Genomic DNA, 19929 nt, shown 5'->3' on the forward strand with positions numbered 1-19929 from the left:
TGTATCCATCTTTACAAATAGGTAGACTTGTTGAAAAACAACTAAAAAACTATAATTGGATCTAGTGAACCCTTATGAACCCTAAGACTTAGTGGTGTCTTTCGTTAGTAGAAATTATTATTTTTTTTTGAGACAGTGTCTCACTATGTTGTCCTCAGTAGAGTGCTGTGGTATCACAGCTCACAGCAACTTCAAACTCTTAGGCTTAAGTGATTCTCTTGCCTCAGCCTCCCAAGTAGCTGGGACGACAGGTGCCTGCCACAACGCCCAGCTATTTTTTTTTGCAGTTGTCATTTTTAAGCTGGCCCAGGCAGGGTTTCAGCCCATCAGCCTCCGTGTATGTGGCTGGTGCCATAACCACTGTGCTACGGGCGCCAAGCCAGATTAATAGAAATTCTTGATTTTAATTTAGTAGTCCAATTTATTAATCTTTTCCTATATGGTTAATGCTCTTTTTGTATCCTGTTTAAGAAACTCCAAAGTTATTAATATATTGTTCTATTTTTTTCTTCCCTCTTTTATTGCTTTAACCATTTATTTTTAAATGAACATTGTATACAGATTTTTTTTTTTTTGAGACAAAGGCTTACTATGTCACCCCTAGTAAAGTGCTGTGGCATCACAGCTCACAGCAACCTCCAACTCTTAGGCTTAAGTAATTTCTCTTGCCTCAGCCTCCCAAGTTGCTGGGACTACAGGCACCTGCCACATACCCAGCTACTTTTGTTGTTGTTGTTGCAGTTGTCATTGTTGGTTAGCTGGCCCTGGCCAGGCTCGAAGCTGCCAGCCTTGTTGCATGTGGCTGGCGCTGTAATCACTGTGCTATACAGGTGCCGAGCTCACAATTTTTTGTTGTTGTTGTTGTTAATGTATAGTGTGAGGTAGTGGGGTAGTGTGGGGTCAAGGTTCTTTATTTTCCCAAAGGGTTATCCTTTGACCCCAACACCATTTATTGGAAAAGTCGTCCCCTTTTCAGTAGGCTACTTTGCAGTGACTCCATCCTAAATCTGGTGTCTTAAATGTGTTTGTTTCTGGACTCTCTATTGTGTGCCCTTGCATCAGAGTCATACTATTTTAATTACTATGGTTTTGTAGTAAATCTTGATATATATTTGTGTAAGCTTTCTGGTTCTTTGCTTATAGATCAGGGGTTGGCAGTCTTTTTCTCTGAAGGCTTTGTGGGCCATATTTGATCTCTTCCATATTTTCTTTTTTTTTTTTTTTTTGATAACCTTTAAAATTGATTTTAAATAAAGTGAGATTCTGTCTGTCTCTACAAAAAAATAAATAATACACACACACACACACAGAGTGAAGATTTCTTTAGGGTGGCACCTGTGGCTCAAAGGAGTAGGGCACTAGCCCCATGTGCCAGTGGTGGCAGGTTCAAACCTAGCCCTGGCCAAAAACTGCAAAAAAAAAGAAAAATGGTTTCGAAAATCACTTTTAACTGTATTTCGTCCATGTCCACAGTTTGTTCTAGAAATCAAGGATGTCCAACTTTTTTTTCTTTTCTGCTACATATTGGAAGAATAAGAGTTGCCTTAGGCCATACATTAAATACACAAATACTAATGAAAGCAAAAAGAAAAAGTCTGTGCATACTTTTTTTGATATCTAACACCACAGATTAACAAAAAAAAACTTCATGTGGCCCATGGGTTGCAGGTTGGACACCCCTGTTCTAGATTATCTTTGTTATTCTCATACGAATCAGCTTGCCAATTTAAAAAAACCTGCTATAAGGAATGTTGCGTATAATCTAGCGATCATTTTGAGAAAGAATTAAAGTCTTTATAATATCAAGGTTTCTGATCAGTCACAACCTTAATTGGTTTTAGGATTAGAATTATGGGCCTCTTAAATAGCCGTCTTATTAGAATTAGTAAGGGACTGTGAGTGCTTGTTTTTCTTTACGTTTCATTTGTCATGATTGTTTCTGTTTATAGTGATTACTTAGGGAATCTTTATTTTAGGACATTGGTTGTACAGATTAGAAAACAGACACCATTTCACATGAAAACTAAAAGGAAGGGAATTGCATCCTTATTTTGTAATTCCCATAGTATGTCGATTTTAGTATGTTTGCAAACAGTGTGATGCAGACAACCCTTATTTAAGGTTTATTTGTATTTTTGAATACCTCTTAAGTTTTTATACATATTTTGGAGTTCTATGTCAAATTTTGAAATGTTTATACCCTAGTTCTAAGGGTTTTACATTAGGGGTTTATGAAACACTTAACTGTACAAATAAATATTTTCTAAATATTTAAATACCAAACATTTCTTCTTCTGTTTACCTAATCAATGTGCAGTACATGCATTTTTATGTGATTTTTATTTTGTGAATGTATATTACCATTTTTATTTGGTGAATGTATAGTACAGTATGTTGTTACTATATTTTAAATACATGTCTTTAATCTGTCAAAATAGTCATAGTATTTCATTGTATTGATGTAAAGGTAGCTCATTTTAATGTAAATTTTAATATATTTATTCCAAAAACCTAAAAGCTCTCAACTTTTATAAATGAGAAAGGTTTTAATAGTCTGTCATTTTGCAAATCTTTAAACTTTGAAAATTTGAAAGTGTAGTAGTGTTAAGTATTTGCCATTTATGTGTAGTGTTGAAAGTATATTTCAAATGACACCATCATTTTCTGGTCCCAAATGAAAATAAAATAATGGCCTTTAGCTCTTGATCAGCAATTTGGTCTGAAAGCAAAGCACGCTACCCTTGCATTGCCCTTATCAACTCTTCTGCCACGCTCACTTATCTGCACATCTTTTAGTGCTTGCTGCTTTCCTTGTCCTTTCCTCTTGCCTTACACATGCTGTTTTCTTTGTCTAGAATTCCCTTCCTGCCATTTTTTTGCTTTACTTTTTCCTATTTTTCCTGCCCTGGGGCAGTACTTCACTAATTTTATATTGGGATCCTTCAATGAATCAGACATTGGTTAGCAAGACAAACATGTCTTGTGTTTATCAAATTCTGTTCTAATTGTTGATTTTCTTGTCTCACACTTCCTGTGAACTATGAAATTCTCAAGGTTAGGTATGACTTTTATTTCTAGCACTAGCACAGTATCTGACAATCAGCAGATGTTCATAAATGCTGCTTATACCAAAATGTCAGTCATGGGTAAAATTCTCAAGGCATTCATAATTTTCTTAGGAAGTCACGTTTGGAATTTGATTGTAGTATTAGATAACGTGTTGATAGGGTTTCTCACTCACTTTTTCTTTTTTTTAGAGACAGAGTCTCACTTTATCACCCTCTGTAGAGTGCTGTGGTGTCACAGCTCATAGCAACCTCCAACTCCTGGGCTTAGGCAGTTCTCTTGCCTCAGCCTCCCAAGTAGCTGGGGCCATAGGCACTCGCCATAACGCCCAGCTATTTTTTTGGTGCACTTTGGTCGGGGCTGGGTTTGAACCTGCCACTCTTGGTATATGGGGGCGGCGCCCTACCCACTGAGCCACTGGTGCTGCCCTCTCACTAACTCTTACATATTGTGGAAGATAGTCTTATTACTTTATACAAATTAATAATTGCTTCATTGAATGCATAGCAAATTATTTTATACAACTTGAATGAATTAAGATATTATTATTCCAGGCACTTTGAATTAATAAAGATAACTTCAAGAAAAAGAACCCAACCATCACAAGCCCTAAAACAGCATACTTTTTTCTCTCTGTAAATATGTGATCTCTATCTTTAGCATTATGATGTACCTTTTGACAAGTGTAGTCAACAGCTTTCCCCTTTGCCCTGGATAGTGGTGCCAAGTCTTCACTACTTTGTATAGACCGTCTACCCTAGTGCTGCTTTCTCAGCCTCAACAAATAATTTTATGTACTTGCTTTATATCTTTAATTTAGCCTTCTGCCTCACAGAGGAAATCAAGGCTGTCAGGCCCAGTAAAACTCCTCATTTCCAGCCTTTGCCTTTATTTATCATGTTCATCTTTCTTGTAGTCTTAGAAGAAGGTGCCCCTCTGATGAGGACCAATCCTCTGTAAGCTTTAAAGAGATAAAGTCTACATTTTTATCAAAGTGGTCTAAAATATTACAGCAAAATGTCCATCCCCTACCCCATGCCACCCTAGATGTTTACCAGTGGGATCCTCTTTTAATTCTTTTAAGTTGTTTCTTTTGGTAGCTAGCTTTTATAGTGCTAAATAATGTGCTTCTCCTTTCATGACTTATATATGCTTACATATTTTATTTATTTATTTATTATTTTTGCAGATAGAGTCTTACTTTGTCACCCTCAGTAGAGTGCTGTGGTGTTGCTCACAGTAACTTCAGACTCTTGGGCTCAAGTGATTCTCTTGTCTCAGCCTCCAAGTAGCTGGGACTACAGGTGCCTGCCACAACACCTGCTATTTTTCTTTTTTTTTTAGAGATGGAGGTCTCTCTCTGACTCAGGCTAGTCTCAAACTCCTAAGCTCAAGCAGTCCACCTGCCTTGGCCTCTCAAGAGTGCTAGGATTACAGGCATGAGCTACTGTGCCCAGCCTACTTAGACATTTTAGATATTACTTGTATACCTTCACATATTTTAGATCTTTTCTTCCTGTCCTGTTCTGCCACGTGGTCATTACATAGCATTTTCCATGACTGTCCTCTTTGATTAGATTGACCATTGAATCTCATAGCTTCCTGTTATAGTCTAGCCCAGGGGTCCTCAAACTTTTTAAACAGGGGGCCAGTTCACTGTCCCTCAGACTGTTGGAGGGCCGGTCTGCAGGGCCCGGGATGAGTCAGCTGCTAAGCAGGACAGGCAGCGTTGGCAAAAAACACTCGGTGGGCCAGATAAATGTCCTAGGCGGGCTACATGTGGCCTGTGGGCCGTAGTTTGAGGACGCCTGGTCTAGCTTTTAGTGCTTCCTTTTTCTGGAGTACATATTTAGTAACTTACTAACGAAGTGTGGACAGAAGGTAAGTTTTCTGAGTCCTCACATGTCTGAAAATGTATTTATTCTAACCTTCCACTTGATTTATAATTTGGGTATAGAATCTGATGTTGAATGTAATTATTCCTTAAAGTTTTAGGGCATCAATTTATTTTCTTCTATCACCTGTTGGGGCTATAGTGCTATTCTGATTCTTGTTTTGCTATCCTCAGCTTGCCATTGCTAGAAACTTTTTTTATCTCTAGCATTCTGAAATTTCAATGTTTTTTGTTTATTTAGTTTTATTAATTATACTGAGTACTCAGGGTAGTGGGTCCTTTCTATCTGGAGATTGGTGGAGTCTCCGAACTCTTGAGAAATTTCTTTGTGTTATCATTAATTTTTTCTCTTGTTTTCTTTTTTCCTCTTTCTGGAATTCCTTATTAAAAGGATTTTGGACCTGTTGCATTATCTTTGTCTCTATCTTTTCTTTCATTTTTTTGGTGTACTTTGAGATATTTTAACTTCTTACTTATTTATTTAGCGACAGAGTCTCACTATGTTGCCCTTGCTAGAGTGCTGTTGTGTCACAGCTCACAGCAACCTCAAACTCTTGGGCTTAAGTGATTCTCTTGCCTTAGCCTTCCAAGAAGCTGGGACTATAGGCACCCAACACACCGGCTATTTTTTTTTTTTGTAGTTGTCATTGTTGTTGAGCAGGCCTGGTCTGGGTTCAAACCTGCCAGCCCTAGGGGTATGTGGCCGGCGCCCTAGCTGCTGAGCTACAGGCGCTGAGCCTTAACTTCTAATTCTTTCATTGCATTTTTTTATTTTGAGCATTAGAAAAATTTTTCTGGTCTTTTTATAAATAGCAGATTGTTCTTGATTTATATGTACGATCTCTTTAAAAAATATCTCAGAAGATACCAAGTTGAGTTATTTTTTTGTTTTGTTTTGTTTTTTTTGGTGAGACAGAGTCTCACTATGTCGCCCTCAGTGGAGGGCTCTAGCATCACAGCTCACAGCAACCTCAAACTCTTGGGCTTAAGTAATTCTCTTGCCTTTGCCTCCCAAGTAGCTGGGACTACCTACAGGCGCCCGCCACAACACCCAGCTATTTTTTTTGTTGTTGTTGTTGTAGTTGTCGTTGTTTTAGCTGGCCTGGGCCAGGTTCAAACTCACCAGCCTTGGTGTATATGGCTGGTGCCCTACCCATTGAGCTGCAGGTGCTGCCCCACGTTGAGATTTTTTAAAAGTTCTCTCCCTGTATTTGTATTATCTGTTTATTTCAGATTGATGTTCTCTATTCATGTATCTTCAATCTCTTTCTTTCACTTTGGTGTGTATCTAGTTATCCTTGGCTCTCCATTTATATTTAAAAGTGGTAGACACAGGCAAACTGATTGGGAGCTCTATGTATGAAGAGCTTGTCACCTGTCAGGTTTTGCTTTAAGTGATAGGGCAAAGAACTGTCTGCTATTGCTAGGAGACTCTCAAATACAAGAACTTAAGAGACATTCAGCCTAGGGAGGAGCTGGTTGATGGTTCTGAGTATAGATTTTAATTTACATATTTTTAGCCCCAAGTTTTCCTCCTTAACACCCCTGGTATCTCAGAATCCTGACCCTTTCTGAGATTCTCTGGGCAAACCAGTCCTATTCTGATTTTATCTGCTTCTACTACCAGCACTCCAAGCTGCGATTTCTTCCTGCACTATAAATTACCACTCATATTTAGTCTTTATCTTTCAGCACTTAAAATAAGATCCTAATCTGCTGATGACTCCTCTCTCTGTTTATTGTGAGTTTATGTATTTTTAAATTTCTTGCAATGGTCTATAAAGTGTCAACTTGGCTAGGCTAAACTACATTTCCTAGGATTCCTTTTCTTGTATGTTTCTGATTAGGGTGGGCTACAGGGAGATTTTTGCAGCTAACATGAGATTATCTCTGAATAACGAAAATCACTCTAATCCTTTCCCCGAAAGAGGATATAAATTCCCTTTTTTGTCTTTGGGGTAATACTGACTCATTCTTCCCCTAGCTGATTCATACTCCCTCTTTGATATTTTATAACTTAAATATTGAGATTAAAATGTTAACTATTATTAACACATTTTTTGGTTAGATGATAAGGAAGGAAACAAAACATTTGCTTCATGTATTACATACAGGGTGGATGTAAAGTTCGTGTGCAATTTACATAGTTTAACTATTTAAATTAGCAACAGCAAATGAGCTTTATGTCCACGCTGTGTACAAAGGGTGCCCAAAAAAGTATGCACATTTTAAGAAAGAAAACGTTTCACTAAAATTGTAATACCCAATATATATGAAAAACAAAAGATAAATACAAGTCATGTTGAACACCTCTTGTAATTGCAGAAGTCAAATGTGACTTGAGTATTACAAATGAGGTACAGTTTTTTCCTTTCTTAAAATGTGTATACTTTTTTTGGCACACTGTGGGTGTATGTGTTCTAACACATTTATATCAAATTAAGGAAGATATAGTCATAGCTGTTTCAGTCCTTATTTTTGCAATAGTCAGAAATAGCTGGTATTTATAATTACTTTCTTCTACTACCCATTCCGTATTCCCTTTGCTCTCAGCAGGTACTTAATCTTGTCCAGGTTCCTTGCCTAGTGGGGTGAACCAGACTTTCATTTTGGAAAAGTCCTGCCTGAATTAGGTTATTAGAGTTTTCCATTGACTTTAATCACAAGACATGGAAGTACTAAGAGGTATTATATAGGATCTCTTGCATTTCAGACATATTCCTCCTTATCCCCATTGTGCAGTGGTAACCTAATTTCCCCTTGAAAGTCAGGATTAATCACCTCCAGGCAATATAATAACCCCCTTTGCCTCTTGATTCAGAACTTCAGAGTAAAGTTGTAGCCTCAACTTTAGTTCAGTATTGTGTACTCTGATGGAAGTATTCCTCCCTTGGAAATGAAGACTTTTTGACTAGCAAAGTTTAAACTCACAGGGATGGAAAATAAATATTCTGCTAGAATTGAATTTATTACTCTTTACTGATTTTCCAAGCAAATGAAACAAAAACCCTCCTAGTTCCCATTAAAGCTTTGAAAGGCATCACCTTGAAATCATCCTAAATTTTTCCCTTTTCACTATCATTTTATTCCCACCTGTTAAAAAACCCTATCAGTTCTACCTTATTTTACATTTCACACTTACATCTTCTCTGCATCCTCATATTAGTTACTGCCTTAGATTAGGCACATTTTAAAAGTATACACTTCCCCAAATTATAGAAATAATCTTTAAACTTTTTCCCTTCTGCCCATCTACTATTTTCCTGCTAAAGTAATCTTTTAAAAATTAGATCATATTTAGTGGCTCTCAGTCCTTCTAAGGTAAATTCTTTAGCTGAATTAATTCATGTGTTGTAACAGAGATCCAAAGGAAGATGGCTTTAACAAGTAAGAAGTGCATTCTCTCTCAGGACTTAAGTTGTTTTGCGATGTGTAATGCACACCCCCCACACACACATTGTGGGAAACACAGAGATGTGTGTTATATATGTGTAATACAACTTAGGCGCAGGGGAGCCCAGGTGGTCTGGGAGCTGCTAAAGCTGGTCCACCTGGGTCCACTGGGTGCCTAAGTTTCCAGTCCAGGTGGATCCAGGATCTGATGGGAGTGAGCTGGAATGGCTTCTGCTAGACAATGCAATCAGGAAGGGTGGTGGCAGGGCTGGTGAGGCATGTTGAGGCCCTAGAAGACAAGGGCAAAGCCGAAGGCCCAGGCTTCTGGAGGGGAGCAGGAGCCCCAAGCAGGCCGCAAGGACCCACCTGGCTGAGTGGCCTCAGATGCTCCTGCCCCACTGGCCAATGGTCCCCAATGTGGCAGGGAAGAAAGGAACAACTTTCATAGAGTAGGGTGGCTGCGGGAGGGTGGTACTATCCATATGTTTATTTACCAGGGGAGCATTAGCCCTCACTAGATATATCTTTCTCAGATGAGAGCTGGCCACTTTCTCAAGGGGCTTTTTTCTGAAAGTTTAAGCCAAAAACATAGGTGCACGTTTTATATGGAAGCACATTTACATGGCAAAATATGGTATATGATGTCTCTACAGTCTGATGAGTCCAAATTCCCTCTGATTTGTTACTTTGCCATCACTTATTTACCTGGTCCAATATGCTTCACCACTATGTTAGAACTAGCATGAAAAAGGAAATAATGAAGAGTGGCATGTGCTCTTTCTTTTGAGGGGACAGCCCAGAAGGATGTTTATATCATTTTCACTTTTAGCTCATTGGCCAGAACATGGCTACAAGTTCTGTTTGCAAGAGAGTTTGGGAAAAGACAGCCCCCATAGCTCAGTGGGTAGGGTGCCGGCCACATATACCCAGGCTGGTGGGTTTGAACCCAGCCTGGGGCAGCTAAACAATAAAGACAGCTGCAACAAAAAAAAATAGCTGGGCATTGTGGCAGGCACCAGTAGTCCCAGCTACTTGGGAGGCTGAGGCAAGAGAATTGCTTAAGCCCAGGGGTCCTCAAACTTTTTTAAACAGGGGAGCAGTTCACTGTCCCTCAAACCATTGGAGGGCCAGACTTTGGGCCCTGGTACGAGTCGGCTGCTAAGCAGGACAGGCAGTGGCGACAAAAACACCCAGCGGGCCACATAAAGGGCCTCGGCAGGCCGCATCTGGCCCTCGGGCTATAGTTTGAGGACATCTGCTTAAGCCCAAGAGTTTGAAGTTGCTGTGATCTGTGACTCCAAGGCACTCTACCGAGGGTGACATAGTAAAACTCTTGTCTCAAAAAAATAAAAGAAAAAGAGGTTGGGAAAAGAAAGTCTGGGGAGCCTTGTCTAGCTAAAAATAAGAGGCTCTATTATTGTAGAAAAGCGTACAGTGAACCAGGCATGGTGGCTCACGCCTGTAATCCCAGCACTTTAGGAGGCCAAGGCAGGAAGATTACTTAAGAACAGGAATTTGAGACCAGCCTGCACAACATAGCAATACCCTGTTTTTTTATGGGGAAAAAAATTAGGTGGGCGTAGTGTTGCACACCTTTGGTCCTAACCACTTGGGAGGCTGAGGCTGGAGGATTGCTTGAGCCCAGGAATTTGAGGCTGCACTGAGCTATGATCATGTAATCCAGCCTACAGAGCAAAACCCTGTTTCTGAAATGTAAAAAGAGGATGAATATTAGAGAACCACTAGTAGTCTCTGCCCACGAGGCATTTATAGTCTTTTGAAGATACTTGTCTACCTCTTTACCTTCCTTCCAAGTGTGCTACTTTTCTACTTCTCCATCTTTGCCAGCTCTGCTTATTCTGTCTCCTCTTTGCTTCAGCCATACTAAATTATTTGCATTTCCAAATATGCTACACTGGTATGCGTTTCTCTCTCTATCAGCTTTATCTTAAAAAATTTACCTTTCAGAACTCAATTTAAACATTTCCTATTCTCTTGCCTTTATTATACATAGATGGACTTTAGTCATTGTACTTCTTGGCTCTTATTTACACTTAGATTTTTGATTATAAACTCTTTGAGGACCGAGATGACATTTTATTTGTTTCTTGGATATAGTCCATAGCTCTGTCCAGACTTTTTAAAATGTCAGAGCACACTCTTAAGATACCCCTGTTGTGTTTTTAAACTATTATCAGTTAATCAAGGTGTTAGTGCTAGCACCAACAATATTTATAATCATCTTATATTTTCTTGTTAATTATTTCATACTTAGTTTTTAGTTATTTAGTTAATTCCAAAAGTATTCTCAGAGTTAGGTGTGGCATTTGTTAATTTTTTTGCTTAAAATCAGTAGACATTTCTGTCTACTAAATCACAATATTTATAATTGTTTTTTAACAGTTCAGTGTATCAGTGACTTGCTGCAAGAGATGTGTTGAAGCAAATTAGATAATACTGATGTGATTTCCAAAGCCTGTCCTAAGCTTCTGAGTACTGCCAACTTAACACACTGGTTCTAAGATATTGGTGACTCAAGATTTGTTTAATGACGGAACAAGTCATTGTTATAAACAGATTCTAAGGCAAAAATGCCTTAAATATTCTTACATGGAGATTTTTTTTTTTCTGCTTTACTGTCTTGAGTAATATGTTTTGTTTTACTTGTAGATTTGATGGTCCTCGAAGATTTGAGGATTTAGGGTCAAGGTGTGAAGGACCGAGACCCAAAGGGCCTCGTTTTGAAGGAAATCGCCCCGATGGGCCAAGACCCAGATATGAAGGTCACCCAGCAGAGGGCACTAAAAGCAAATGGGGAATGATTCCCCGGGGGCCAGCATCTCAATTTTATATTACCCCCAATACATCCCTAAGTCCTCGACAGAGTGGACCACAGTGGAAAGGCCCCAAACCATCTTTTGGACAGCAACATCAGCAGCAACCTAAGTCACAAGCAGAACCTCTTTCAGGAAACAAAGAACCATTAGCAGACACCAGTAGTAACCAGCAGAAGAATTTTAAAATGCAATCAGCTGCATTTTCCATTGCTGCAGATGTAAAGGATGTCAAGGCGGCTCAGTCAAATGAGAATCTAAGCGACTCTCAACAAGAGCCACCTAAAAGCGAAGTCTCGGAAGGGCCCATAGAGCCTTCTAATTGGGACCAGAATTCTCAAAGTATGGAGACTCAAATCGACAAAGCCCAAGCTGTTACCCAGCCTGTACCCCTTGCAAATAAGCCTGTACCTGCTCAATCTACTTTTCCCTCAAAAACAGGGGGGATGGAGGGAGGACCAGCAGTAGCCACATCATCGTCATTAACTGCAGATAATGATTTTAAACCTATGGGTATTGGTCTGCCTCATTCAGAAAACAACCAAGATAAAGGGCTATCTCGGCCAGATAATAGAGATAATAGATTAGAAGGCAATCGAGGCAGCAGCTCATCTTACAGAGGTCCTGGGCAAAGCAGAATGGAAGATACACGGGATAAAGGACTAGTAAACAGAGGTCGGGGCCAGGCAATCAGTCGAGGCCCAGGTTTGGTCAAGCAAGAAGACTTTAGTGATAAGATGATGAGTAGAAGAGAAGACAGTCGAGAGAAGATGAGCAGAGGAGAAGGCAGCCGGGAGAGAGGCTTGGTGAGGCCTGGAAGCAGTCGGGAGAAAGTGCCAGGTGGTCTGCAAGGCAGCCAGGACAGAGGTAGAGCTGGCAGCCGAGAAAGGGGACCTCCTCGGAGAGCTGGTAGTCAGGAGAGAGGTCCCCCTCGAAGGGCTGGAAGTAGGGAACAAGTACCACCTCGAAGAGCTGGGAGCAGGGAAAGGGGACCACCTCGAGGGCCTGGCAGTCGGGACAGGGGAGTGGGAAGATCAGATTTTGGTCGTGATAGAGGTCCATTCAGACCAGAACCAGGAGATGGTGGGGAAAAAATTTATCCATATCATCGAGATGAACCTCCTAGGACTCCATGGAATCATGGAGAAGAGAGAGGGCATGAAGAATTCCCATTAGATGGTAGAAATGCTCCAATGGAACGAGAAAGACTTGATGATTGGGATAGAGAGAGATACTGGAGAAAGTGTGAACGTGACTATCAAGATGATACACTAGATCCATATAACAGAGAGGATAGGTTCTCAGCACCACCATCTCGGTCTCATGATGGAGATAGGCGAGGCCCTTGGTGGGATGATTGGGAGAGAGATCAGGATATGGATGAGGACTACAATAGGGAAATGGACAGGGATTTGGACAGGGATGTGGATCGGATTGGAAGACCCATGGATATGTATGATAGAAATTTGGATAATGAGTGGGACAGAGATTATGGGAGACCACTGGATGAACAAGAATCACAATTTCATGAACGGGATATTCCATCTCTTCCACCTTTACCACCCCTCCCACCTCTTCCACCTCTGGATAGATATCGGGATGATAGATGGAGAGAAGAAAGAAATCGAGACCATGGGTATGATCGAGATTTCCGTGATAGGGGTGAGTTGAGGATTCGAGAGTATCCAGAAAGAGGAGATACATGGCGGGAAAAGCGAGATTATGTTCCTGACAGAATGGACTGGGAAAGAGAACGGTTGTCAGACAGATGGTACCCATCTGATGTGGATAGACATTCCCCCATGGCGGAACACATGCCCTCCTCACATCATTCCTCTGAAATGATGGGGTCTGATGCAAACTTAGACTCTGACCAAGGCCTTGGAGGGGTAATGGTTCTCAGTCAGAGGCAGCATGAAATCATTTTGAAAGCTGCACAAGAACTGAAAATGCTTCGGTAAGTCGAATCCTTAAGATCATTTCTTTTAGTCAAAACCACATTCAGAGTGCTCTTTTAAAAGTGATATATTTGAATGGAATTATTTCATTTCACGTTCTTATCACATACTTTTAATTTATATTTCTGGTCATTCAGTGGTGTATGAGGGTATTTAGGAAATGTGTTAATTAGAAAGTTATGCCCTAAGATGTGAAAATTGATTGCTGTTCTTGGCCTTAATAGATGTGTGGCTAGCATGCCATGCCCGTGCATGTTGCAAGTGTCAAATTTCAACTTTTCAGTGCTCTGGATTTCTCAGGGCTCATATGTAACCTCCACATTTTTTTCCCAATAGGCAGTTTGTTTATTAGGTCTGACAGACTTCATATTTGCTCATTGTTGTTATAACTTTGGAAGTCCTATATTTTCTTTGCTGAAGCTAAGAATGGCTTACCTAGGAATACACTCAGAATTGCCTAACTATTGATACTTTCTTTTGGAAATCTTTTATCTTTCATTTTACTAGAAGCAGATATTTCTAATTTAGGATGTTATTTGTTTCTACATAATCATATTTTTGTTGTGAGATAGAGAATAGAATTTGGATTTCTTAACTTACAATTAAGTATTTGTAGGTATCTACATAATGTTTCCATGTAGCAGCAATAATAACAAAAGCTAACATTTATTTATTGCATGTTTATTCCAGGCCAGGAATTGTACTAAGTGCTTTGTGTATAATAATTCATTTAATCCTTAAACCAACTCTATCCTGAGATAGGAATTTAGGAGTCAATGACAGATTGTATTTTTTTTTTTTTTTTAAGAGAAATGGGGTTTTGTTCTGTTGCCCAGGCTGGAGTACAGTGGTATAATCATAGCTCACTGCAACCTCGAACTTCTGGGCTCAAGTAGTTCTCCTGCCTTAGGCTCCCAAATACCTGGGACTATGGGCATGCACCACCACATCTGTCTTATTTTTTTTTTCTTTTCATTTTTTCTAAAGATAGGATTTTGATACATTGTCTAGGCTGGTCTCAAACCCCTGGCTGGCCTCAAGTGATCCTCACAGTTCAGCCACTTAAGTAGCTGGGATTATAGGCATGAGCTACCACACCTGGCTCCAGATTGCAAAATTTTAAGCAGTTCTTTGAGAAAATAAATTAATAGGTTTTGATAGATTCCAATGTATTGTGTTTCTTTAATTTTTTAATTCTGGTCTACATTTGTGTATTATACCAATAAATTATAACTTAAACTTCAGTGGTAGGAAAGAAAAGTATGATGAAGAAAAATACCTGTATGTATTTTTGAAAGACCAGATGCCTCAGGGAGCAAATCAGGTTTTCTGTGTCTATAGAAGATACAGCTAAGAGGTTTATTTTTCCAGATTACTCGTGAAGAAATGTGGAAAGCATTCCAAAGAACAATTAGATAATACACTATTCACCTCTAAGTTACAGGCACCTTTAGTTTAACACCTATTGTGTACTGGGCACTGTGCTAATAATTTAGTGTGTGTTATCTTTTTCCTCTTATCTCAAAGACCTGCAAAGATAAGTAGTGTTATCTCTCCTTCATAAGTGACGCTCAAGACTCAGAGAGGTTATGTTCATTTGACTAATACATGGCAAACCTAGCATTTGAACTCTGTCTGACTCTAAAATGTGTGTTGTTAATGAAGAACTGACTGGTGTTGCTAAGCTGACAAGGTTTCTTTCACTTTCTTTCTAAAATTTTCTTTTTGTTCATTATTGCTTTGCATGGAAATGTAGGATAAAAGGTGTTGCTTATTCATCATCTTTTTAAAAGCTCTTTCTAGGCACCATAAACATAATTAAAATATATGGGGTTATGGGTAATAATATAATGGTCAGAGTTGGATAAAAGTAAGTTATGTTATATCTGTGTAAACTCATAAGGAATATCATAAGGGACATATGATTTACATGAGACAGAAAATAATCTTATATGTTTGACATTACTTTGTGTCCATTTGGATTACTATACTTTACAGAATGTAAGGAGAAAATTATAAGAAGTCCAAAGAGGTTGTAGTGTATGTTATGCATATTTAAGATAGGCATCATAAGGAAAAGTAAAAGGAATTTAACCAGAGATCTATATTTAAAAAACCCAAAGGGCTACATAATTAAGCTTTTGAAATATGAAGTGTTGTTTTTAAAGGTATAGACTGACAATTGTTATCATCTGTACCAGGGTCATAAACTAAAATGCCCTTAAGAATCGGGTAAGAAAATTGAGTGAAAGTGGGCCAGTGGTAGGTGTGGTGGGAATTTGTGGCAAGTTGTTTCATCCAAAACATGGGCAGCTACTACTTCACTTAGCTGATTGTTGGCATTTGGGAATGTAGGAGTAGTGTTATGGATCTTTTTGAATGTGTGTATGGAATATTTTGCTGTGCAAATAATGGCAGCTAGTTCAGATTTAAAAATCTGAGGTGAAAGTTAAATTTGAAAAACCATTCTAGGACATATTTAGACCATGCTCCATCATTTTGCAACCTCTGGTCTAAAAAGTATTTTTAAAAAATAGCAAGAGAGCATTTGGTCAGATAAATAACAACATGACGTGTAAATATTAAAATAGACTATTGAGACCGTTTGTAGAATCTGTCCTTGAAGATCTTCAATAATTTATAATTATTTATATATCTTAGATCAGTGGTTCTCAACCTTCCTAATGCCATGACCCTTGATTAGTTAGCTGTGTAAAAGCCAAAGAGTGGTGTGTGGGCACTGCAGAGGGGTTTAGGACAAGGTTTTTAAGTCTATTTTTTAAAATTTAATATTACTTGTAACTATTTAGAAATAAACATACCTTATGTACAATGTCAACTTTATTTGTTTACAGAGAACAGAAGGAACAACTTCAAAAGATGAAGGACTTTGGGTCTGAACCACAGATTGTTGACCATCTACCACCCCAGGAATCAAGATTGCAGAATACATCCTCACGACCTGGAATGTACCTGGTATGGGAGAATATGTGCTCAGAAAGTGAAATGGTTTCTACTTTGTATGTTTATATATTCTTTGGGTTTTTTTGTATTAAGTATAAATTTCCTCTACAGAAATTTGGGAAAGTAAGTTTATGATAATAGACCGTTGAACAGTTTAAAGCAGGGGTCCTCAAACTTTTTAAACAGAGGGCCAGTCCACTGTCCCTCAGACCGTTGGAGGGTCATACTGCAGGCCCCAGGACGAGTCAGCTGCTAAGCAGGACAGGCAATGGCAACAAAAATACCCAGCAGGCTGGATAAATGTCCTAGGCGGGCCTCATGTGGCCCGCGGGCTATAGTTTGAGGATGCCTACTTTAAAGCATGCTCAAAAGTATGACAAAGATACTCCTTTTCAGCAGGTTTTGATAAGACACCAGGCATACCAGAACTACATGCTTTATGGTTACACAGTTGTACACTTTTTCTACTAATTTTTTGTGTCCACATAGTCCTGTTTTCCATGTAGACAGGGCTTCATGATGTATTCTACCTCTTTATGCTACTAGTCCTTTAGCTGGGAAAAAGATCAAACATTATACACTAGTACATATTCCAGGACTTTTCAGGCAGTAGTAAAAGGGGTGTTCATGTTAAGGACTTAATTGAGTAATTCTGTTTTGCTTGCGGGTTTTCGTTTTTTCCTCATTATTTATTATTATTATTTATTATTTTGTTTTTAGAGATAGAGTCTCACTTTGTCACCCTCAGTAGACTACTGTGGCATCACAACTCACAGCAACCTCCAGCTCTTGGGCTTAGGCAGTTCTCTTGCCTCAGCCTCCTGAGTATCTGGGACTACAGGTCCCCGCCACAATGCCTAGCTATTTTTTTGTTGCAGTTTGGCTGGAGCCAGGTTCAAACTGTCACCCTCTGTATATGGGGCTGGCGCCCTACTCACTGAGCCACAGGTGCCGCCCCTCATTATCGATTATTTTACCTTTAACAGTAATGGGCTTTAAAAGTATTCTGCAAATAATTTTTATTATAACAACACAATGAGAACAAAAGGAACTGTTGAACCATTTTATGAAATTAGCTCTTTTCATTTCTTAGTATTCCCTTCTATCTTGATCTAACACTCATATACTTGTTGACTTGAATGACCACCATGATGTTCTTGGCTTCCAAAGTCTTATCTCCTGACCTGCAGGGTCTCTGTGTCCATGGATATGACTTCTGTCAAATGCAACATGTTCAAAATGGGACTCATTATCATCTCTCATTAAATTGTTCTTTCTCCTCTTGATCACCTAATCATCCTAATTCAAAACTTTAAAGTTAGCAGCGTTACCTCTTGCCACTCTTCTATCCCTCTGTACCTAGTCATTCTTTGATTGATTTTACTACCTTTTTAATATTATTCATTCTATCCTCCACTTCCCTACAATCTCAGTTCTTATCTGAATTAGTTCAGGTATATTTTAGTTTTATCTGTCTCTATCCATCTCATTTACCTCTTATCCATTCTCCATTCTGCTGGAAAAATAATTATTTTTTTAATCAAATTTTGAGACATAATTTACATACACTAACATATACCCATTTTAGCTCTATCATTTTGAGTTTTGATGGTTACATAGACATTCCCTAGATTATGAGATCAGTTCTGTAGGTTTGTTCTTAAGTTGAATTTGTATGTAAGTTGGAACAGGTACATACATTTACCTTTTACTTCTAATATCCTCAGTTCTTAAGAGCGAGTTAAGTGTGAGTTGGATGTTCATAACTTGGGGGGGTTACTGTAATAGCATCCATTCGTAAGGGCAAGTTGTACTAAGTTAGATGTGTGTAACTCAGGGACTGCCTGTATATCAAAAGATAAAGAAATTCCTGGGCAGCGCCTGTGGCTCAAAGGAATAGGGCGCTGACCCCATATACCGGAGGTGGTGGGTTCAAACCCGGCCCCAGCCAAAACTGCAAAAAAAAAAGAAATTCCTATAGTCTGAGTGTGGTGTCTCATGCCAGTAATTGTAGCACTCTAGCAGGCCAAGGCAGGTAGATTGCTTGAGCTCAGGAGTTCAAAACCAGCCTGAGCAAGAGCAAGACCCCATCCCTGTAAATAGCCAGTGTTGTGGTGGGTGCCTGTAGTCCTGGCTACTTGGGAGGCTGAGGCAAACTCTTAAGCCCAAGAGTTTGAAGTTGCCATGAGCTATGATGCCACAGCACTTTACCCTCTACCAGGGCAACAGAGTGAGATTCTGTCTCAAAAAAAAAAAGGAAAAGAAAAGAAAAAAGAAATTCTTATCACCCCAAAAGCTTCCTTCATGTTCTTTTGGAATTGAGACTACGCCTACGCTCGAGACAGTATTGATGTGATTTTGGCCAAAAGGCACATTCTGAAACATAAATCTCACTGTCTGGCTCCTGGCTTTAAAACTCTTCAGTATTCTCCTGTGGCTTTCAGAATGATTTCTAGACTCTTTTGCATGGCCGTTTATGTCCTTTCTGAGCTGGCCTGGCTTGGCCTCTGCTGACTGTTTCTTGCTACTCCATTCTCTTAACGCTTCACCGTCCCTCCATAGGGAGCTTTAGCTATTTACAAACATGTGAATGTGCAAAACTCTTTGACTTCTTCATTCCTTTGCACATACATATTGTTTAAGCCTAGAGTTTCTTTTTTTTTTCTTTTAAAATCCAATTTATTTATTTATGTGTTTATTTATTTATTTTTGAGGCAAAGCCTCAAGCTGTCACCCTGGGTAGAGTGCTGTGGCATCACAACTCACAGCAACCTCCAACTCCTGGGCTCAAGCGAGTCTCCTGCCTCTTCCTCCCAAGTAGCTGGGACCACAGGCGCCTACCACAATGCCTGGCTATTTTTTGGTTGCAGCCATCATTGTTGTTTGGCGGGCCTGGGCTGAATTCGAACCTGCCACCTTAAGTGTATATGGCTGGCGCCTTAGCCGCTTGAGCCACAGGTGCCAAGCCTAGCCTAGAGTTTCTTTTCTTTCCCTTTCCCATTCGTTCCGCCAACTGGCTAACTCTTGTTTTATCTTTTGTGTGTAAGATGATTACCCTTGTCTATCTTTGTAACATCTTATACTGGTCTCTGTCATAGCCTTTATCATATTGCATGTTGATTGTTTTCTTGTCTATCTTTCCTTCTAAACTGAACTCATTAATTGTAAGGTTTATCTTTGTGCATCTTAGCAAATAGTAGAAGCTCTAGATTATAGATCCACATTTCTACTTTATTCACTTCACAAATCATAAACATTTTTCCATATTGGCAAATGCTATGTTGTTTTTGATGTACAATAATTTATTGAACTATTTCATTTCTGTTGAACATTGGTTGTTTTTGTTTTTGTTTTTGAGACAGTGTCTCAAGCTATGGCCCTAGGTAGAGTGCTATGGTGTCACAGCTCACAGCAACCTCAAACTCTTGGGCTTAAGTGATTCTCTTGCCTCAATTTCAGTCCCTGTAGCTGGGACTACAGGTGCCCACCACAATGCCCAGCTATTTTTTATTGTTGTTGTTGTTGTAGTTGTTTTTTCAGCAGGCCTAGGCCGGGTTGAACCTACCCACTGAGCTGTGGTCACCGCCTCTGTTGAACATTTGTTTCTGATCTTTCACTGTTACTAATATAACTTTAATGAATGTCTTTGTATCAGTTTCTTATTTTGTGCAACTTTTTAAAAAAAAATTGTATAACTTCTTAAGAATAATTTTAAATTCGCAAAGTGAGGCTACTTCAGTCAAAGAATTAAAGACATTTTTTGGCTGGGTGCTGTTGCTCACACCTGTACTCCCAGCGCTTTGAGGAGGTCAGAGTGGGA

At 39.3% G+C, this 19929-nt stretch overlaps 1 protein-coding gene across 2 annotated transcripts in view; it reads left to right on the forward strand.

Moving 5' to 3' along the window:
• Nucleotides 1-19929, forward strand: part of YLPM1 (YLP motif containing 1) — a 78593-nt gene that overhangs the window by 29713 nt on the left and 28951 nt on the right. For both annotated transcript variants that reach the window (XM_003786914.2, XM_023511529.1), the window contains exons 5-6: nucleotides 11024-13144; nucleotides 16001-16121. In XM_003786914.2, the coding sequence (XP_003786962.1) occupies nucleotides 11024-13144; nucleotides 16001-16121 (2242 nt within the window). The remainder of the gene's footprint in view (nucleotides 1-11023; nucleotides 13145-16000; nucleotides 16122-19929) is intronic.

This window comes from Otolemur garnettii, unplaced genomic scaffold (genome assembly GCF_000181295.1).
Source record: "Otolemur garnettii isolate 467f Iridium unplaced genomic scaffold, OtoGar3 scaffold00020, whole genome shotgun sequence".
NCBI classification, from domain to species: domain Eukaryota; kingdom Metazoa; phylum Chordata; class Mammalia; order Primates; family Galagidae; genus Otolemur; species Otolemur garnettii.